The sequence below is a fragment of the Parasteatoda tepidariorum genome, chromosome 7 (assembly GCF_982258835.1).
Source record: "Parasteatoda tepidariorum strain Cologne lab strain chromosome 7, Ptep-v5.0, whole genome shotgun sequence".
NCBI lineage: Eukaryota > Metazoa > Arthropoda > Arachnida > Araneae > Theridiidae > Parasteatoda > Parasteatoda tepidariorum.
This window is the reverse complement of record NC_141761.1, coordinates 33,398,604-33,421,011: the sequence shown is the minus strand read 5'-3', so window position 1 is coordinate 33,421,011 and position 22,408 is coordinate 33,398,604. Positions and strand designations below refer to the sequence as shown.

The window sequence follows — 22,408 nt, the reverse complement described above, 5'->3', positions numbered from 1 at the left end:
GGAACCTGTTTACATCAAAATCTGTAAGTATTTAATGCGAGACCGATGATTTTCGCATGTCTCTTGCTGAATAACGTGTTCCATAAAACATCTGTCGGAACCATCTGGAGATTTGTCCACATCCCCTCCCTTGTGGAGTGGGGATGTGAACTGTTATAACCACCAGCCTATCTTTAAGTAAACCTTTTTAGAATGTATCATGGCTTTTGACTGCATTATTAAAGCTGAATACAACAAAGATAACAGGGATGTAGTCCTGTTACTATATATATATATATATATATATATATATATATATATATATATATATATATAATGCTTTTGCTTGTAACCTTTAAGTATTTTTATTGCATTGTTCTAATAAACTATTTTTTTAAATATTTAATTTATTCATAGTTATCACTTGCTTTTTTTTTTTATAAATCTTAATGCTCAATTTATTGTTTACAGAAGCTAATAATAATATTGATTTTCTTGTAATAATTTTAAGCTTTTACTCTATTTCTTTATAAATATCTAAGTGTTAAATTTTATAAAAGAACAAATTCATTTTTCTATCTATTTATTTTGTGTATAAAAAACTTTCCTAGTTAATCTAATTCTGAACTAATTTATACTATGCTTATGTACTATTTACTTGTTCCAGCTCTAATGTTACTTTCTTTAGCTTTTATTATTGAATTTTCTTAGCTTTGTGCATATATAATTGGGCAAGCAGAATGAAAATAACTCATAAATTTAGAATTTCCTCAAATCGCCTATTTTCAGGCAAATATTAAATGTTTGACCTAATTGTAATACCATTGAACTAAAGCTTGCATCTTTGAGTTGGGAAAAAGCAAGAGCTGAAGTTCTGAGAGTTATTATTTTTAATGTTTCGACAATACATGCCTAATATTTACAGAATTTTGTGTTTTTAATTTTGGTTAAATTTTTATTACATTTTATTTCTGTTTGAATGTGAATGATGTATATGTGTAGTGAGGTGAAAAGTAATAATAATGAAAAATGAAAAAATATAGTAAATCAATTGTATGGAGATTGAGAAAGACAATCATGTAAAACTAATTAAAAAATCTAATATAAAAGGCTAGTCTTTAAAGTAATTTTGTTTGATGTTTGTACTTAAATTTTTATTTTGCATTGAACTGTTAATAGTTTTAGATAATATATTATAATTTCTTGCTTAGCAGTATTAATTTTTGTTTATGTAATATATAGCAAAAAATTTCCACATTATTTTCAAGAAACCTCTACTTAATTCTATTTTCCTTAAAGTAGCTATTTTTATATCTTAAGTATTACTGCAAATTGAAGTTTCCTAATTACTTTGCAGGATGGATCAGTTATTAAAAGCTCTGACTATTCTGCTGATGAAGATGTCTTTAATTCTACAGTGCTAAGTGTAAATAGTGGCCGAGAGACGGATTTGGGAAAGATAAATAGTGTTTTAGCATCATTCTCAAAATTTGAATCAGAAAAGACTAAAAAATATGCGGAGATGTTTGGAAAAGGTGTATTAAAAAAATTATCTTCCAGCTCTCGTTCATATTCATGGGTTGATTTGACAGAGTATGAAATGCAAACAGTTAATATGTCAAAGCTAAAGAAAGATCGAGCTGACAGTGAACCTGATTTGCTTGTTTTTCATTGTAAACGTTTTAACAATACTCTTTTTGAAAGTGAGTATAAGTTTCTTTTTTAAGCTAATGAATCTTTAGAAAAAAAGTGAATTTAATTACTTATTTTAGGAGAAAGGAAACTCTCAAGTTATGACACAAGTTTTGTTTATCATGGGACTCCTGGCATATCAGCTGGATTGAATGCTTCTTTAGAGGATTATGATACTTATGTGGTTTTAAAAGGTATGCAAATTTATACCGTTTTAAATTGCCAAATAAATAATCCTGAGGAACTGAAGATGATGTCTGGCAAATCTAGCAAATGGATGCCTATTTTTTAATGCTTGAAACATGTTGAATTTTAATTCCATTTTAAAAATTTTTCAAGTAACATTTTATAAATTATTTTTTAACTACGCTTTATCATAGAATTATAGTTTTGAGAATAAAATTGAACTTGAGCAAAGTTGTGCACTTGTAATTAAAGAAATGTTATTTTTCTATAATTTTTTTGAGTAGAGCTAGCTAAAATTAGATGATTGTGCTCTGGACTAATTAAAAAAAAGGATTTCATTAAAATAAGTCTTTATCAAATTTTTAGCAAGAGAACTATATAGATTTGAACAAATTGGGATGTCTTCTGGATGTAATCAGTTAATATTTCTTAAAGGGCCTCTACATTCTAAATTATCATAATTATAATTTTCAGAAATTCTTCTTGTATTCATGTTAAAATTTGTCTGAATCCGAACATTTGATAAAATTTTGAAGCTTGGATTTATTTGGTAACAGTAAATATTAACAGTCCAATATAACAGTTAAATTTCTGTTGTTAATAATGACATTTTTATTACTGCGTAAACTCTGTTTGATTTCTCTTTATCATATAATTTAATCAATGTTTTTTTGAATAAGATTAAATCAACCTTATGAATTTTTGTTACCAGAAGAAGATGCATAATATAATTGTATCAATTATCGACAGATGTTTTAACACAGTGATGTAACCATATTTTAAGAGCGTAATATATGTGCTTCTCAAACAACTAAAGAAGAAAATTTAACCTGAGAATGCATGTAAATCCTGTATTTGCACTCATTTTGCTTTTTAGTTTCCATTTGTATGCATTTAATTGAAGGATCAAAGTACATTTTGCTTTAAATTTTTTTTATTTTTTTATCATCGATAAAGTTTTGGATATATTTGACTTTAAAATAGCACAATAAATTCCATTGAGACTTCTGAATCAAAACATTTTCCACAATTCGATGAGCCTAGCGATTTCTTCAAGTATTGGTTCTACTTTAACAATTCTACGAGAAACACCTCAATGTGACTAATACGAGGTTAAATTTGTCTTAAAGTATTCACTCAGGAAATCCTACTACTTTTAAGCAAATTTGTAATTCTAATGATATAGACTTGAATGTTGACAATGTCAAATAATTTTTGTTAGCTTGTAAATAAAAAATCATTTAATATTGTTGGAAGATTTAAATTTTCAGTGATCACTTACTTTAATGGGTAATATTAAATTAAACATGTAAAAATATACATGAGAATTCAATAAATTTTATTTTAAGCTGAAACTAAAGCTTTTGTAGAAAAATACTTTTAACTGATATTTTGTTGATAATTAGAAAATCATTTCTATATAATCTTAATTCGAAAAATTTGACTTCGTATTTAAGTCTGAAATTTAAATGCAATTGTGGAATAAATAAGTTTCCTCGAATATTGAATTGGTAATAAGAAAATATGCGTTGCTTATCAACTTCTTATGATCTAAAAAATATATACTTGCAATAAAAGTATAATGTAATTCTAGACAAAACATTTTCTACAATTTTGTGACAATAGTTTAAGGCAGGGGTGTCAAACTCGCAGCCCGAGATGAACATTTTTGCGGCCCAGTGAATATATCCGACGCAAGGTAAAAGTAAAGTGGAAATGTGAATTAGAAAGCAAACTAGCATATAAAATTATAATATACTTTCTTTATAAACTATACGGATCACTTTAAATTGTACACGCGGAAATGTAAGATTCTAATTGGCTTGCGTCACCTGCCATTCCAGGGATACTGCATCGTATCAAAAATACGCAGAAAAAATTTCAAATCTTAGAACAGAATTTGAAACAAGGTTTAAAGATTTTAATTCTTTGGAAGACAAATTTTGTTTGTTTTCTTCGATTTTCTCAATAAATATAGACTCAGTTCCCAGTAATATGCAAATGGAAGTGATTGAGATTCAGTGCGACTCAAATTTGAACGCAAAATTCATTGAAGTGGGTGTGCCTGAATTTAACAAATATTTACCGGCAAGGTTTGAAAATACTCGAAAATTGGCATAAGAAATTATTTCCATGTTTGGAAGTACTTATCAGTGAGAGCAATTATTTTCTGTTTGAATGGAAATAAATCTCCTGTCCGAAACCGTATTAATAACGCTCACGTTGGGTTAATTTTGAAAGTAGTCTCGGCCAATAAAATTTCTCCCGAAATAGGAAAGATGGTAGCAGAGAATAGATGTCAAGTATCAAACAATAATTTAACTTTATGTTTATTACAATGTACTATTCGAAATAAAAATATCTGTTTCTATGAACATTGATTTTTCTTTTTTTTTTGCGGCTCACCTAAAGTTAAGCATTGTTTATTTGACCCAAGCTAGCTTTTGAGTTTGACACCCCTGGTTTAAGGTAATTTAAAATAAACTCCTTTAATCGCTTTAAAATAAAAAATTGTATTAATGAGTAGTTACATAATATAAATTAAGATGATATTTCTTATTTAACTGGTAGTTGTACCTCGATCCTCTTTCTGTATTTTCTGTTCTTACTTTTTTAAGAAAAATTTGAAGAGGAATCGCCTTTACCTGTAACACCTAGGCATCGTGTTCGATCTAAATCAGATGTTGACAGCACAACTCCACAGAGCAATCAAAGCTTGAAGTTTACTCCAGAAAAACAAAGTATATGGTTATTCTTTTTTAACTGTATTTTATACTAATTATTTATCTTTCTTTTTTTAACAGTTGTTTGTAAAGCTCTAGCCTATCAATTATTTTTTTTTCAGTTTCTGTTGATGGAGCTAAACCTGAAAAAAGAGAAAGAAGTGTTAAAACTATGTTATCTCAGTTTTTGAATAGTTCTTCGTTCACTCCGATTGAAAGCCCTTTCTCTCCATTGGAACATTTGTTGTTACCTACGCCTAAGGTATTTAAAAAAAAAAATTTTATGTTTGTTAAATATGTTTTTATTTGTACGTTATACAGGGTGGCCACCCACCTGGAAAACCTTGAATTATCAGGGAATTTTTTTATACTGGAAAAAACCTAGAAAAATCAGGGATTTTTAAAGAAAAGCTGGAATTGTTTCTTTGATTTTTCTTAATTTTACTAATTTAAATTATTTACTAATTTCCTTAATTAAAATTATTTTACTATCTGTTATACGCACTTTTAGACAAAAATTTATTGCCAAACAGTTGAAATACCATCAACTTAGCAATACTTCGCTTGCATCAAAATTTGGTCCATTATAACTCTGTTAAACTAAAATGCCACATGAAACTCCAATGGTTTCTTAAAGAATAGAGGACCTGGCTAGCTCTCTATCCCCTGTGTCAAAGATGATGAAATAGCATTAAAAAAATATTTTAAATAAAATACTTTATAATATTGACATGTTTCTTGTACCCATCCTACACTTTATGAGGAAAAAAGCACATTGACCTGGAAATTTTAGGATTTTTACCTGGAAAAATCAGGGAAATTTGAAACCTGATTTGAGTGGCCACCCTGGTGCCTTTACACAGTTTTATAGCATTCACCATTATCCACTCTTTATATATTTTATGAAGATAGTACATACAGTGCATAAAATAAAATTGAACAATCTGAATAACTTTTGTCCTAATAATTATATTTTCATGTTCTAAGTGCCAATCTTAATAGTTGTACGTTCAATATGGTAATTAGTGCTGGCTTGCAATTAAGTTACTGAAGCAGACGCAGAAACATACTTTCTCTGAATAAATATGCCCTTATTTTCAATGGATATGGACAAAATATGGAGGGTAGATGCACTCTTCAAAACATAGTTCCAATAATTTAGTCACGAGAGCAATCAAAAACTTAGGTCTCTTGATGTTAATTTCACTTTTTCTTTTTTAATTTCACTGCATCTTAAAAAGTTTTTAAGTGAATTGAATAAGTTGTGCACACAATTATAAAATTTGTTTTTCCAAAGATAATTCCATGCGAAAAGTAAATTTTAGAAATTATTCCTATCATTTTATGGAAAACTTATTGAATTGTAAGATACATAAATTTTTACTCCATTTTAAACTAGATATAAATGACGAAATACAAAATTGTTTGAATAGTTCTTGTGAAATAAAAGTACTATTTTTTTTAAATTTCATTATTCTGAAAATATTTAAATAATTTTATAATTTGTCAGTTGAAATTTAATAGTTTAAAATGATGTTAAAATTTAAAAAAAAAATTACCTAGGATCTTTTGAACAAATTTTTTAATTGTATGCAAAAATATTTTGATTCATATGAAATTTACACTTACTGTATATTTTATTTTGCCACTGTATTTACTTCTGATCAGTTTTAAAAACATATTGTTTTTTCTTCTTATTTCCTAAAATGATGTTAAAATTTAAAAAAAAAAATTACCTAGGATCTTTTGAACAAATTTTATAATTGCATGCAAAAATATTTCGATTCATATGAAATTTACACTTACTGTATATTTTATTTTGTCACTGTATTTACTTCTGATCAGTTTTAAAAACATATTGTTTATTCTTCTTATTTTCTTGCATCCTTAAATTTATCATTCAATTCAATTAAGAAAAAAAACTGATTGAAATTTTTTTTTTCAAACAGATTTTATTATTTTACTATGTTTGAATAGTAATTTTCATCTACCCTGTAATTTAATTCAGTATAGTGTTGGTAAAAAATTAATCATAATTGTAAGCTTGAATAGTATTTAGTTATAAGTTTTCTAATTTGTTATTATTATTAAGGTTACTAATATGTTGCACTTTTATTTATCTTTATAATATGTTACACTTTTATGTATATTATTATTCATTAAGTAAGCATGCCCAAAATATTCTGTTTTTATAAAATTGTGGTTTATTTCTTTTTAGTTACCTATTGTTGTCCATGAAGAAGAGCCTAGTTCTGTAATCGCTTATGCCTTAGCAACTGATGATTATGATCAAAAACTTCAAGAATTGAAACTCAATTTAAATACTTTGAATGTATCACAAAAAGATAGCTTGACATCTAGTCCTTTATTAAAACATAGACAAATTTCAAAGATGCAAAGTGATGTTTCTCTGAAATCTGAGGGTGGTCAGCTTAGTAGCGAGGACACCTTTGGTAGGCTTCTTTTTATAGATAAATATTTAATCTTTTTTTTAAAATTTAAACCAAGCTTTTATATTTAATTTGTGAAAACCGTGATGGAATTAAGGGGCCCAAACTTTAGTCAAACAGGACAAAAATCTAAATCAGTTGAAAAAAGGTTTGTTTATTCAGAGAAGGTGCATTTTTGTGTCAGATTTCGTAACTTAAAATATTGCCTGTACTAATTAGTTAACATATTTGAGTTTAACCCCTTGAACCATTAGGATTGAGTCCTAGAACGTGAAGATCTGATCAAAAGTTATTCAGGATGGTCCGTTTTTTATTTTGCGCCCTTTACAGTTCACTTTTTCCCACCTTAACTTGCCAATATTTGGGAAGGCAACGAATGTAACAATACGTTCTGACAAATAATTCTTGGGTTGCTCCGAGATTTAACATTACTAGGTTGTAAATGAATATCACAAAATGCATACATTTTGTTTATGAAATACATCTGAAGTTTTTCTCTATTAAATGCATTTTATTTATAATTCTAAGCAAAGGGGACGCGTAAAGTCAGATCGTCATTGACAATTTTTACTTATGCTTTGAACACTGTTAAATAAGTGACACACATGACAATGGCTGTGATCAGGTCTGAGTGCCTTTCACAGAAGACAAGATGGAATGAAGTATATAACTCCAATTGTGTAACGCTGAATTAAATTACACTTTAATAATTGATCACTCACTGCTTCCGAAGCACGCTATAGATTTGTGTTTTAACTCATATTCAACATTATTAATGAGTAATAATACCATCATATGTAATACAGATGGTGTTACCCACTTACTTTTGTGACAACAAGTAAAAAAATTTGCTGCAAGAAAAAATTTATAAATGTTTTTGTTTTTTTCTTCTTCAAAATACACTATGATTATATTCAACATTGAAAATTATAAACGTTACTAAAGCTATTATTTCTTTTAAGTAATTTAGCTCATAGTTTAATGCTTATGCACTTAAAAATCATTTACACTTAAAACGGCCTCCTATCATCTTTTTCCAACATACCTCTGATCCTGAAGATGTTGGATAATCGTTGTTGTATTCTATCTATATTTTAAAAGTCATCCGTAAGATTGGTTCAGCTATAACTTTGATTCCATTGAAAAAATAAAACAATATCTCATTTTTCATGTTGTTTAAAATTTTTGCCAATATTTGTTTTGTTTCCTAAATTACACTCCTTTTAATTTTAGATTTCTCTCTGGATTCAACTGACAAAACACACTTGAAAACTGCCGGTAAAACATCAACTTTGCACCTTGAGATCCAATTTTCTGATAATACAACTAAGTTTTACTGCAGGGTTTATTATGCTGAACAATTTAGGAAACTCAGAAGCCTGATCTTTACTGAAGGGGAAGAGCGTTTTATACGTTCATTATCTCATTGTGTGCAGTGGATTGCTAGAGGTGGAAAATCAGGATCAATGTTTTGCAAAACTCATGGTATGTTTTACATTTGTATATTTTAATTTCATTTTGAAGCGTAAACAGTATTTAATTCAATTAAAAGAAAGACTGAATGGAGTCCTTTTTATTTTTTCATCAACAAACACTGCTATGCATGAATTTCGATCAGGATTGTATGAAATTGATTGAATGGTTTTTTTTTAAAACCAAATCAAGTTTGATTTTGTTAGAAAATATCTCTTTAATAATTTATTTTTTTATTCTTTATATAAACACTATTAGCTGGCATAGAACCAAAGGGAAAAGTATTGCATATCTTCTCTTATTTTTTTTTTAATTTGGAGTTTTATTGCTAATTTTAAATTTGGATTACTTTTAATAAACATAAATGTGTAGTTTTTAAATATTCACCTATTATTGCGTTCCTGTAAAAGTATTAATACAAAATAAAGCAATGTGGGAAAATTTAAAGTTACGTTTTGATGTCTCTAAGAATGCTTGAAATAAATTAGAGTATCACCAAATTCTTGTTTTGATAATTTTTAAAATTAGTTAAGTAATATAATTTTTGAACAAAATAAGCTAAGAGTTAAAGAAACATTTTTTTATGTTTGAGACATTCAGAAGCAGAATTATTATATTTCAATTAAAGAAATTGTATGATTTAAAATTAAATTATTGAATAAGATTCAACATTCAGTTGGGATTCAAATCAGCATATTTTTAGCTTTAGGACATTTGTATTTAGTGAATTGAAAGAGATTTTATGAATGTAAAATTTAAACTGTTTTTTAAGCTCTCTGTTAAGTTACAAAAAATTAATAACATTGTTCAAAAGCAGTAAACAGTTTAAGAAACCCACTTTAAATTTCACGGGTTATTATAATGTATTAAAAAAATATGGAAATATCTAGCAGCAACTTAAAAATAAAAGAAAATTTGAAAAATAACGTGGATTGATGATGAAATCAGCGGAGATAAAGTGCATTAAAAATGATATGGTTACAATGCCTGATTCGAAAATCTTAAGTCCTTATAATACGAGATTAAAAATATCAAGATTTTTTAAATCCTGTAAAAATCGTTCAATAATTGTTGAAAAACGATTAAAAAGAAAACTCTTAGATTTGCAATGCCTCATAGATTTATGTACCCTTTATTTGTGGCAAAAATTAAGGACGCATTTAAATGCGTGATTCGTTGTTATATTAATACATATTAAAAATATCGGGATTTACAAAACCGTGTGGTAACAATAAGTGTTGAAAAAAAAATAAAATTTTTTTAACAAGGATTTTTTTAACATGTGTATGTTGAAAAATATTTTTATCCTTATTGTATTAATATTAAGTTACTGTTAAAACTGCTTCCATTAATATGTATCTGATGCAGATATTAATGGAAGCAGTTTTAACAGTAACTTAAATATTGCATATTTTGCATGCTTTCCATGAAAAGAAAAAAAAAAGGTGTAGTGAAATTAATCAGCAGTTGTGTATAAATAAAAATAATCAGTATTTAAGTAAGTTAACATGGAGCATTGTTAAATAACATTGAAGCATAAAGTTAAATAACATGAAGCATTGAAATTTTATTAAAGTGATAAAAGTATATTGTAAATGTAAATTTCTGAATGTATTTTTTTTCCACAGATGATCGTTTTATTCTGAAACAAATGCCCAGATTAGAATTGCAATCATTTATGGATTTGGCGCCATCTTATTTCCAGTACTTAAATAAAGCCTATTTAGAGCAGGTAAATTGCTTGAAATTTTCATTTTATACCAAACCTTAACTTTTACTTTCTTTTTTAAGAAACTCAAATTTATTGCATTTTTTAGATTCATATATGTTTGGTTTTCGAAATGTTTTTGAACTTAACATAGCATCACTGTTTCTCAGTTAACTACCTTTTTCATTTTGGGTTTTGTGAGCATTTGCTAATAAATATATGTACGCAGAAATATCTTTCTTTTTTTAAATTTGATTTCTGATGATTTTTTTAAATTTAATAATGAGTAAAAAAATCATTAATATGAAAAATGAAATTGACCGTGTAATTTCGAAAATTGTAAACAATGTCAAAGCTATAATTTCCATGTTGCTACTTTAATATTGGCTTATAAGTCATTCGTTGGCATCATTAAAAAATGTCTCTGTAATTGCAGTTTTTTTTTTCGTTAATCAAGTTCTTTAGAACATATTAGTTCATGGAACTATTTGTAAGGCTTTTGAAAATGTATTTTTCCTTTTTGATTCTAAGAGGTCCTGTGGCAATCGGTCTTATTTGTTCAGCTACATTATTTTCAGGTCCTGGATGGCTGTCACAGGTATTGAAACACACTATTCAAGTCTGAACATATGTCTAGGTAATCCTTTTGGCAAATATCTATACTTTTGAGAAAATCACCAACCTGATGAGGTCTATTATGACAGGCATTGTCATCCATTTAAATAAAATATGGACCAACTATTTGATAGGGCTCGAAGATCTTATCTCCATACCTCTCATAAGTCATGGTTCCTCTTTCAAGTCTCTGTGATCATCCAATATGTTGCCTGGCTACACCGTCTAATCTCTGCGGCCATAAAGTAGAGTTCACAGGCATTTGAAGGCCTGTTGCAAGTTCATTGTTCTCTCCATATGAAACCAGGAACCCACTCCTTACTCAAAGTGTCTTTAGCCATTCCTGCAGAGAAGGTTTGAGGGTATGGGACTACTTTATGTTGAACTCCATGTCTTTGAAAGAGACATTTTGATTGGTGAGGGGAATAGGGTCCTGGAGTCCTATGTTTGTCTTTTCAGTAGTGCAATTAGCCCTGATTTCACTTGAATGATTACAATACTTATCCTCATAGATCTCATGCAGCCAATGAATTCCTGGAAAGGGAAGATATTTGTTGCACCTATTGGCAAGCCATATCTCCAGGCATGAACTTTAAAAGATCATGCTCGAGAAGAATTATTGGAGCTTGCAATATCATTCTGACAACATTCTAGGGCCTCAAAACAAAGTTGCTTAACGAGTAGAGCCATATGCCTCAGGGAATCCTAAATTGCATCATTTCTACTATTTAACTGCAATGTAAAGTCTCTATATGTGTAAGAAGGGACTATTCCCTTATTTGCATTTTTTTCCGATTCGATAACTACTATTTAATACCTTGTAACTAACTTGGATGAGTGTTACGTACATTCATGTGTGAGCATTTGTTATTTTATTTATAACCTATCATACTTTATTTTATTAAAAATCTGTCCAGTAGTTCTGCAAATAATCCACAAAATTTAATATTTTTTCAATTTTAAACACCAGTATTTCTGCATATCCTTTATTTTTCTCCCTATTTTAAGGTATGCTTGTTTTAGCTTAAATGAATTGTGATATCTCTATCGAATTTTAACCTTTGATGTGAAGTAAGTTTTTCTCAGGTAAATGATTTTTTTAAAATTTTAGCTTTGCAATGCATTTAAACGTTTTTAAATTGAATTAATATATTTCAATAAGTAAGTAATTAGGTTTCTACTAAAGATGGAAAACATGGAAAAAACGTCCAGGAAGAAACAAGTTTCTTTTAACCCAAGTGGAAGAAATGAAAGAAACTCTTCTTAATCATGGAATATCAAATATTAAATTAAAATTTTGAGCAGTTTTTAATGGCAATCTAGTCTATATAATTATATTTCCACATCATTTAATCAATAATTTTTAAATAAGTGGAAATTAGAAAGCAAAAATTCGAAGAAAAGTAAATTTAATGAATTTCTTAAGATATTAAAACAATTGTAGTTTCTTTCGATGTTTTACATAAATAAGTATAGTAGATCTTTATTTAATAATTGTATAAGGGACGTTTAAAACATCATAACCAAATTATATATTATTTATCATACTACAAAATCTCACAGTTGCAATACTAATTTCAGTCCATTTGATATTAAGACTGAATACTGCAAACAATTTTGACATATCTAAAAGTATTTATCAATAAATATATTTAATACGAATTTTATTTTTATATCTCTAATCATAAAATTCTAAGTCAGCTGTGATTTATGAAATGAACTTAAGAGTTTTTAAATATAAATTTTTATGCACAAATTACTGATTTTCCATTCTTTTATTAATGCTTAGTTTCAAAACCTTTGAATTAATGGTAAATAACTTCAAATTGTTTTTAATATTTGTGCTCAAAACTTAATAGTTTTATCAGTATTTTGCTTAACATTTTGTAATATTCAATAATTAGAGAGAATAGTTTTTAATTTACTGATAAAATTTTTTTTTTAAAAATCTCTTCTTCTCTTCTTCCTTATCCCCAAAGTTAGCAGGGCTAAACAATGTCCATGAAATTCATGACCCGGAGGAAGTCTACCACCAAAAGTGGGTTATTAAAGATCTAAATTAGTTAAAAACCAAATTAAAATAATCTAAAATTACTAAAAATACATTGGCCTTAGAAAAAATTAATTACTGTCTGTTAATACTAAGATTGCATTTTATGACATAGCTTTTCTTTCAGAAACCTACTTTGCTGGCTAAAATTGTTGGAATCTATAGGATAGGTTTCAAAAATACTACAACCAATTCAGCCACAAAAATGGATCTTCTAGTTATGGAAAATTTGTTTTATCAGCGAACCATTACAAAGAAATATGACTTGAAAGGTAGCATCCGCAACAGGCTAGTCAATACAAGTGGTGTAGAAGAGGATGTTGTCCTTTTAGATGAAAATCTTTTAAAAAGTAATTATTTTGCTACTTTTCTTTACAATGTTATCTATGGGATTAGCATTATTTTATTTTGTATTTTATCAATGTGTATTTTGTATTTGTTTAGCATCATTTACTTCAGTATTTTTCATCATTTAAATTTCAAAATAAATATTTAGACATAAAATAACTCACACACACATAATTTTAAATATAGTATATTAATAGGGATTAAAATTTTTATTTTTATATGTTTAGCAATGGTTGTTTAAAAATATGAATATTAAACAATACCTGTTATTTCCACAGACTGTCTCATTCAAACTTAAAAATGGTGTTAGAAATTGGATGTCTAAGTTAAGGAACATGGAAACTTCTGCTACGAGAGTTTTGACATGTTAGGTTTTTTTAATACCCCTTTTTCAATTTTCCCTTATCTTGATTTATTATGATAAATTACTGTTTTATAATTTAGGATAATACATTAATTAATAGACGATAAAAAAAAACTTTGTTACTAATATGTTTATTTGATATCTATTAAAGAAACTATATTTTTTAATTAACTAAATTCTGATTCTTTAGAGGTGTGATATCATTTGCCAGTCACATCTGCTTTCCCTAAACATCTTTTGCTTTTATAAAGAAATAAAAGCAGAAGGTTGCTGTTTAACATAAGCATGCAATTATTTATTACTAAAAGCGGACGATTATTTTATGAAGCAGATTGCAGCTTTCTCTTTCCACTACATTTGAGTTTTTTTTCTGTTTGTAATAAATTTTGTACTTAATAAATTGGATCTTCTTGTTCATGAATTTTATGATAAAGATTTTTTTATATCCTACTTTGTCCTGGGATTTGATATTTATTTTTTTAACTGTCGTTTCTGTTTGGTAATTTCTAAGCGTTGTTTTTATTAAATATGTATTGTTGTATTGATTGTTGTATATATATTGTTTGTATTGATTTATAAGTTTTCCTTGTATTTAATATTTTTTTTACTTATTAGGTATAGAATATATTCTGCTTTTTTAGCATTAGTTTTTTTTTTTTGAATTAATTCATTTGGGGATTTTAATAAATCATTAATTATAATTTGGTTAACTTCAATTAAATAAAAACTTCAATTAATTTATATATTTTGTGAATGATAATGAATTTGAAGCTGTTGATGAATTTAAATATATTGGGACTACTGTAATTGAAATTGCAATTTCAATTGAACTGACAGTTTGAAAACAATCTATTTACAAAAATACTATAGATAAGGGAAAACAAGAAGCAAATATACCACTCTGAAATGCATGATTGGAATATGTTATCACATTCATAGGTGACCTGATACAGTCCATTTTCAAACAAGTATCATGCTTTGTTTTAATGAGACGAAGGTAATAGTTAAAAATGTGAAAATGAACACCATTTTCAGAACAGACTATCTAAGGTTCACGATTTTAAAATAATTTTGTTAACATTTATATTTTAATAAATCCATGGTTATCTGGGAATTCTCACACAAGGTTCGTTGTGACAATTTAATCTACTGGAAATTACTTTCAGTTAAATTCAATAAAAAGTGTAAAATGATGTTTATACTGGGTTATTAATAATTCCCTCCGGGGTTTCGAAGCATCATAGTAAAAAAACGAAGACGAGTATGGCGAAAAAGAACATATGAAATCATTCTGAAAGTATTCAATTTTTAATTTAAGCAGTTGCCGGTAGATGGCAGTAACATGTACCACTGAAGCCAGTTGTAGTAGAGAAAAATGGCGTTTACAGGGAATTATGAATAACCCTGTATTCTATGTATGACAAAGAATCTCAAATTCAAATTTGTAAGAATCCGAAAAATGTGAGAATGTTATACTAATAATATTTTTGTTTTATTTTAGTAAACTGTGATAACCCCTTTTATATCAGACCTCATTCCAAAACAATCCTGACATTGGCTATCAGTAATGACACGCAATTTCTTTTGGAACAATCAGTGATGGATTACTCGTTGTTGGTTGGTTTAGATGAAGAAAGAGGACAACTCATTGTTGGAATTATAGGTAAAAACAAAAAATTTTCCCTTATGGAACATTTTTCAACTACAGTAGAGCCCTGATAATCCATGAGTGAATTATCTGCAGTGCTGATTGTTCATGAATCCCAGGAAGGGATCAAAAATAATATTGCATGTGATCAATCATTGATTTTTTTAAGGGGTCACAGTACCCAAAAAATGACCAAAACATCGAAAAATTTTTATTGCTTATAATAAAACTTCAAACTATTTCAAATGCACTGAAAAAAAATCATCTCTCTATTTACATTTTTCAAAAAGTTATGAATGATTTTAGATTGCCCTAATACAGAAACTTGCTCAGCAGACAGACTTTAAAGTGCTTCTTCTCATAGATGATAATTTTGTGTTTTAATCTTACTTAAATCCCTAAGGAATTTTTTTTAAATTTAAGATAAAGTTTTGAAGTAAACTTTTTTTATCTTAAGTATGATACACTTATTTAAACTGTGCATGAAATAAGCATCTTATGATATGATACAATTTTTACAGCATGTTATATATACCTAACAGGAATTTTTAACATTTTTTTGCTAATTTTTTACGAAATAATCTATAAAAAATATTCTAATCGTTATTTCAACAAATGAGTGAAACAAATGAAAATTGTTAAGACGAATATTGTAATCACTAAAAAAAACATTTTTTGAAAATATGTTAAAATAAAAAAGCCTTAGAGATTTAAAAATTTTGAATTTTTTAATTTTTTTTTAAAATTTAAAAAAAATTAAGCAGTTAAGATAAATTATCAATTACAAGTTAAATGACCATGTAAAGAACCCACAAAAAGAATCATTATACCAAAATTGTTGCAAGCGTACTGTGACCCTTTAAAAGGGGAAACTGAACACTTTTATGAAATAACGGTAATAATTTTTTCGTTATCATTTGTTGTTTCAGTGGTTAAATATAGAACAGAGATTTCTGTCTTATGTTTAAATATATACGCTTGTATTATAATAAATTTTTAAATTGTTTTTGTGCTTCCGCCTTTTGGAACTTTCGAATTATCCACAATTTTTGTTTTTCATGGTGCTCTACCGCATAAATATTGGCAACTATCTTTTATATAATTTAGCAACTTTTATATAATTTTAAATAAATGTACTTGTTTTGTTATGTACCATTTTATTAATATCATGTATGAAGATGTTTTTGTAGTGTGTACAGTAGGGAACCGATTATCCGGAATTATCGGGACCGTCGCTATTCCGGATAACTGATTTTTCCGGTTTTCTGAATTGCTACAAAAAGCCGTTTTTTTATTGTTAAACCCAACTAAAAAAAATTTCTTTTTGGAAATAATCTTAAAAAGAAGAAAAAACGATGAAATAATACACTAATGATCATTTCCAAAATTATGGTAAGGTGAACATCTTTCAAAAAAGAAAGAAAAATCCTAAGATCTTATGAGGAAAAAAGTTTTTTTTTTTTAAATGGCGGGAAAATTTATCGAATTTCGTTGCGGTTTTTTGGTTTTCCGGTTTTCTGATTTCTGGATAATGGGTTCTGTCCTGTACTTAACCTTTCTATTTTAAGACCATTTGTTTAGAACAAAATGTCCCCCCTTTTTTTATTGAATTGAACTTGTGCAACTAAACCCTACATTCAAAGAATGTTGATTGTGTACTTTAGTTTTAATGCTTTTTCTTTTGTTTTCTAGATTATATTCGAACTTTTACGTGGGACAAAAAAGTAGAGATGCTGATTAAATCTTCAGGAATTCTGGGAGGACATGGAAAAATGCCTACAGTTGTATCTCCTGAGCTTTATAAAATTCGATTCTGTGAAGCCATGGACAGTTATTTCCTATGGGTTCCAGACCGCTGGACTGGCTTAGGAAAAGGTGTTGATGGATAAAAATATATATTTATTCTACAAATTATTAGTGATATTTTAACATTCTCCTGTATATAGACATCAAATTTTATAATTATTGATATTTAAAATAAATTATTTATATATTTTTAAAACCAAAGCTAAACTTTTAATACTTTTTTTATTCTATTCAAATTTTTTCTAGTGTTTGCAATCATTGGAAGCAGGGCCGGATTAACCTATAGGCACACTAGGCACATGCCTAGGGCCTATGAAATTCAGGGGTCTACAAAAAACTTGGGAGAAAAAAAATTGTTGTCAAAAATAGTTTAGCTTTAAAAACAACAAGTGTATTTTGCACAAAATTATGAAGATACAAATAAAAATATAATACAAGTATTTTACGGTAATAAATTATTTTGCAGAATCTTATGATCTAATATATTACTTTTTTGCGATTTTTGGATTCAACGAAATCTTGTATTATGCTGTCGAATTCCAAACTACGCAAAATGTCTGATTGGATAGACATAAATGCGAGCGATGCCAAGCGATCTTGATTCATTGTTGAAAGCAAATAATTTTTTATCAATTTTAATCTGGAGAAAGATCTTTCTCCTTCTGCATTTGATCCAAGAATCGACAAATATATTCTTAATGCAATGTGAACGTTAGGAAAAGTATTCACAAGTTTATCTTTAATTTGAACCTTCAACATTTCTTGTGCAGGTTTATGTTCATACAAATTTGAAAATAGTAAAAATTCAGCTACAAAGTTTTCCTCTAAATCGGCTGAGTAAATTTTCATCAAATTTTGCGCTTTTAGTTTAATCTCAGATTCTGACAAATTTTTGTGAACAAGAAAACCGAAATTATCGAACAAATCACTGTAAGCTTTATGCCTTTTAGTCATTTCTGAAATTAATACATCTAAAATGGCGTAGTACGTTTCCATACGAAGAAAATTTTAGCATATATTTTGAAAAGAGGGGAGGAGTGGGGGAAGGAGGGGAGGGCCCATAAACGGCTGTGCCTAGGGCCTACGAAAGGTATAATCCGGCTCTGATTAGAAGTGATTTTATTTAGCGGTGGAAAATAATTTAACTAATAGATCATACACACACTGGCAAAGGAAAGATATGTCTTTTTCCCAATCTGTGTTTATTGTGAAATGCTCCCTCACACTAACTAGCATTATGATGAGGAGTCGTCATAAACAGTTTTTGCATACTTTGCCACTTGCGAAAATCTAATAGAAAATATCAGGGGCTTCTAAATTATCAGCCAGTATGTGTATATACACATGTTTGAATTATTGATTTGTCATGGTGAGTAAAACTAAATACAGGGAGTCCCGGGCCCATTTTGATGTATAATAACTCATAAAATAATAAAGATGGATTAAAATTAATAACATAAATGGCTAGATAGACTCAAAAAGTTTCATGACCCTTGTCAATGAACTTCAACGTGTGCCCCCTTCATCGCACGGAGAATATCAAGTCGATAGTCAATTTCAGGTAGCGGCAAGCATGTCGGCATCCACAGTGGCTATTGCGATTGTAATTCTGGCTTTTAGGTCATCAATGTTCGATACGATCCTCCTGTGATTGCAGAATGTGTGGTGTGGACTAATGCACGACCGAGTCATTGGGCCTTTCTTTTTTACAGAAAAGATGGTCTCATCAGTCGTATACTTAGACATGTTGGAAAACTTCGTATTTCCACAACTAGAAGAGCTTCAGCCACATGTCTTTTTGCAACAAGATGGTGCACCACCTCATTGGGGTATCATCGTTCGTAGTTCTTTGAATGACCATTTTCCAGGAAGATGGATTGGGCGAGGAGGTTCAATTCCTTGGCAACCCAGATCACCTGATATAATGCCGCTGGACTTTTTTCTTTGGGGATTTATAAAGGACAATGTTTACAGGAGAATCGTGTCGAACATTGAGACCTAAAAGCCAGAAGCGATTCAAATCAATGATCCGAATCGCATTTGATTCACCGATTTGAAGCTCTTGATTCGATTACTGATCTAGATTGCGTGTTTCAAATCTGATATGAATCATTTGATTTGAATAGTGATCTGAATCACTTCATAAATATCAATAATTCAAATCACTTGATTCGAATCAACGCTCCGATTCAGTGTCTTTATCGATCATAGATCCGATTCGAATCAGATCCGAATCGCATGTTTCGAATCAGTGATCTGAATCATTTCTTAACAATCTCATGATTTGAATCACTTGATTCGAATCGTATAATTCGAATCACTGATCTGATTTTACTTGATTCGAATCACTTTATTCAAACAATGATCCGAACCACATGATTGAATCACTTGATTTAAATCATTGATCCAAGTTATTTGATAGGCCGGGATAGCCTGATCGGTAGGGCGCTGGGCCCATGTCCGAGAGTTCGTGGATTCGAACCCCGCCGACCGAAGACTCCCCGTGTAATTAAGTGACTAATGCTTGTTAAATCTGTCGAGTCGCAAAAGTCCTCCATGTTCCCATAACAAATCAAAACTTCTGGGGGTACTGGATTGGAGATCGATCGTTCTCTGATTCAGGTCAAAATTACGATCTGTGGATGAATAGATCCGCCCTATAAACGGGTGCGACGTATGGTGTGGCAGAAGTCGAATTCTAGTCCATAGATGGCGCCACTGGAAAACAAGAACAATCGTACCCCCTCTGCCTAAACAGGCATACGCCAACAACAACGTCATTTGATTCGAATCATTTATCCAAATCATTTGATTCGCATCACTGATCTGAATCGTTTGATCCGAATGACTGTTCTGAATCCCTTGACTTGAATCACTAATCGCAATCACATGATTCGAATCAATAATCTGAGTCATTTGATCCGAATATTTCGTTTTAATTAGTCTTATGTACCATTTTTGATAAAAATTTAAAAAAAATATTAATTGCTTCGTCACAAAACTATTACAGATATGCTAAGAGTAGAAGCCTAAATATTTTTAAATATAAAATGTGATATTAGAACTATCAAAAGTATCGTATAAGAACAAAAAAAAAAGTATAAGAAGAATTAAAGACGAAAAATACGAATCATCCTTTTAAAAAAACCAGCGCTTTCAGAGAAAAGAAAAAGCAAATCAATTGAAACAGAAAATAGCAATAAAATCTCTACCGTTATCTAAATTTAATGCAGAGCCTACAGTCTGTCGATCAGCTCCCATCTTAGAATTTATTATTTTTGAGAGTTGGGAGCGGCTAAAAAAAGAGGATGTTTACGATAGAAAGAGTAATGATAATTTGTATACTAATAGATTGGAAAAACCACACCTTCTTCTGAGAAGAAAAAAAAAAGATAAATTTTTTTTCTAAATGATTCTCAGCAACTTAAGCTCTTGAGCAACACCCATGTATTCTAGTGTTCATTTTATTTTTCTAATGCTATTTATTTATTTATTTTTTTTACAAAATAGGTAGTGGTTTTTGACTATTATCAAAATGTAACTCTGTAGCTTAGTAATTTTGAGCCCAACACAAAATAAGGGAGCTCCTGGATCAAACTAGCTTTAGTGGCGAACTAACCCACATTCGCATTACATGGAGAGGAAAATCTTCCGTGGTTAGCCCGACAGCAAAGGGACTCTAATCCTAAAATCCGTCTGCCACTGACTATATATTACGTCACCACTGTGATCGGTGCTTGTTAAGCTGTTACTGGAACTAGGGATGCTTAACTAATTGGGATTATAGGAAAATAATGTGCTTACACAGGTACTAAAGTGACAAGATTTTTACGGCCCACCGAAAAGTTTATGAATCCAAGGTTTCACAACATGCGTATAAAAATGTACCACTATTCATAGGAAGTTAGACTAAATATGTTAGTATTAAAAAAGCTATTCATTAGAAATTACAAACCCAATTCAGGGGTTGGTGAACGCACCAAGCAGGGTCTGATCTTAACTTTTTTTGAACTATATTCGTATCAAAGTTAAAAAGATAATTTTGAATCATCCCTTTAACAGAAAGTCAAATGTGAGGAATAATTATATATGATTTTTAGAAGGGAATAAAATGATATTGAGGCATATAAATACTGCCAAAAAATGCTAAAAAAAATATTTTAAAGTTAATTTTATAAAAAGACGAATCATTTTGATGATTCGTCTTGTCCAACTCTAACTTTTAGACAGCTATAAGGTGAAGTTATTTTCAAAGGGTGGAAACTAGGCTCATTCGCCATACTACTCACCCCTCCATCAAATTTTAGTATTAAAGGGAACCCTTCTCCCAGATCTTGTAATTATTTCTGGAGAATATGTTGATTTACTCCAACAAGTTTTATAATCATATAGTCGAACCATTGAGATGGCAGTTGGAAGGATTGCAGAGGAGAGTAGATGTAGCGGTTGACTCTGACAACTATTACATGAGCTAGTCCATTCCACAACATCTTTGGCTATAGATGTCCATATGAAAGGTGATAAGACGAGTTGCTTAGCTGCACGAACACCAGGGTGTGTAAAATTGTGAAGGGATGGGAAAATCCTTTTTAGAAAGTCTTTCGGTACATAAGGGCGAACTCTGTAGTGGCTATTGTCACAATACATTAGATGTAGGCTATCCAGCTTCATTGGCTGCAGCTGTAGGGTTATATTGGAATCTCTACTTTCGCTGAATAGTCTTTATAACTCATCATTATTTCTTAAAGGCATCAGCAATGCCTGGCAAATCTAGTGGAGGTAGATCAATGGAGCTTACGTGTAAAAGCGTGTGTTACTACGTTCTCAGAACCGGCTGCTAATTTTAAATTGAGCGGCGTTTAACTTCTCGCTCTCTTTTTTGGAGATTTTCTTCTTAGTTGTTGGTCGCAATTTTAATGCAAGAAGATAAGAATCAAATTTATTATTATTATTTAAGAAAATGCTAAGCAGAAGAGCGGGCCTTTAAAAGCAGTTGGAAAAGAAAATTTCAAATCGGCCGTATATCAATGACGTGAGCTATAAAATCTAGATGTCGAAGTTGGTGTCGTGAGCATGAATCTGAATTCTTTTTAAATGCGTAAATTAGGAGACGATGATCAGTAAAAATTAGAAAGCTTTGAGCTTCGAGATTATGCCTGATTGATCACTGCGTAAATTGCTAGTAATTCGCGATCGTATGTGTTACATATTTTTGTCATTTAACGAGAGTTTCCGGGAGAAAAAAAACCGAGGGAATTTGATCCTCCAGGAACATCTGTATGTAAAACAGTGCCAATAGAAATATCGGAGGCGTTTATCGTTAAAGAAAGTTGGTGTTTGGTAATTAAGGATAGCAGAATTGTCTA

At 29.4% G+C, this 22,408-nt stretch overlaps 1 protein-coding gene across 3 annotated transcripts in view; it reads left to right on the top strand.

The window, feature by feature from the left end:
* fab1 (1-phosphatidylinositol 3-phosphate 5-kinase fab1) overlaps window positions 1–17,243 on the top strand; it is a 68,466-nt gene extending 51,223 nt beyond the window's left edge. For all 3 annotated transcript variants that reach the window (XM_087167639.1, XM_087167641.1, XM_087167640.1), the window contains 10 exons: window positions 1,337–1,682; window positions 1,752–1,865; window positions 4,476–4,598; window positions 4,703–4,842; window positions 6,799–7,033; window positions 8,264–8,515; window positions 10,132–10,235; window positions 13,004–13,226; window positions 15,090–15,251; window positions 16,929–17,243. In XM_087167639.1, coding sequence (XP_087023765.1) covers window positions 1,337–1,682; window positions 1,752–1,865; window positions 4,476–4,598; window positions 4,703–4,842; window positions 6,799–7,033; window positions 8,264–8,515; window positions 10,132–10,235; window positions 13,004–13,226; window positions 15,090–15,251; window positions 16,929–17,125 — 1,896 coding nt within the window. In that variant the 3' untranslated portion in view covers window positions 17,126–17,243. The remainder of the gene's footprint in view (window positions 1–1,336; window positions 1,683–1,751; window positions 1,866–4,475; window positions 4,599–4,702; window positions 4,843–6,798; window positions 7,034–8,263; window positions 8,516–10,131; window positions 10,236–13,003; window positions 13,227–15,089; window positions 15,252–16,928) is intronic.
* The last annotated feature ends 5,165 nt before the right edge of the window (window positions 17,244–22,408 follow it).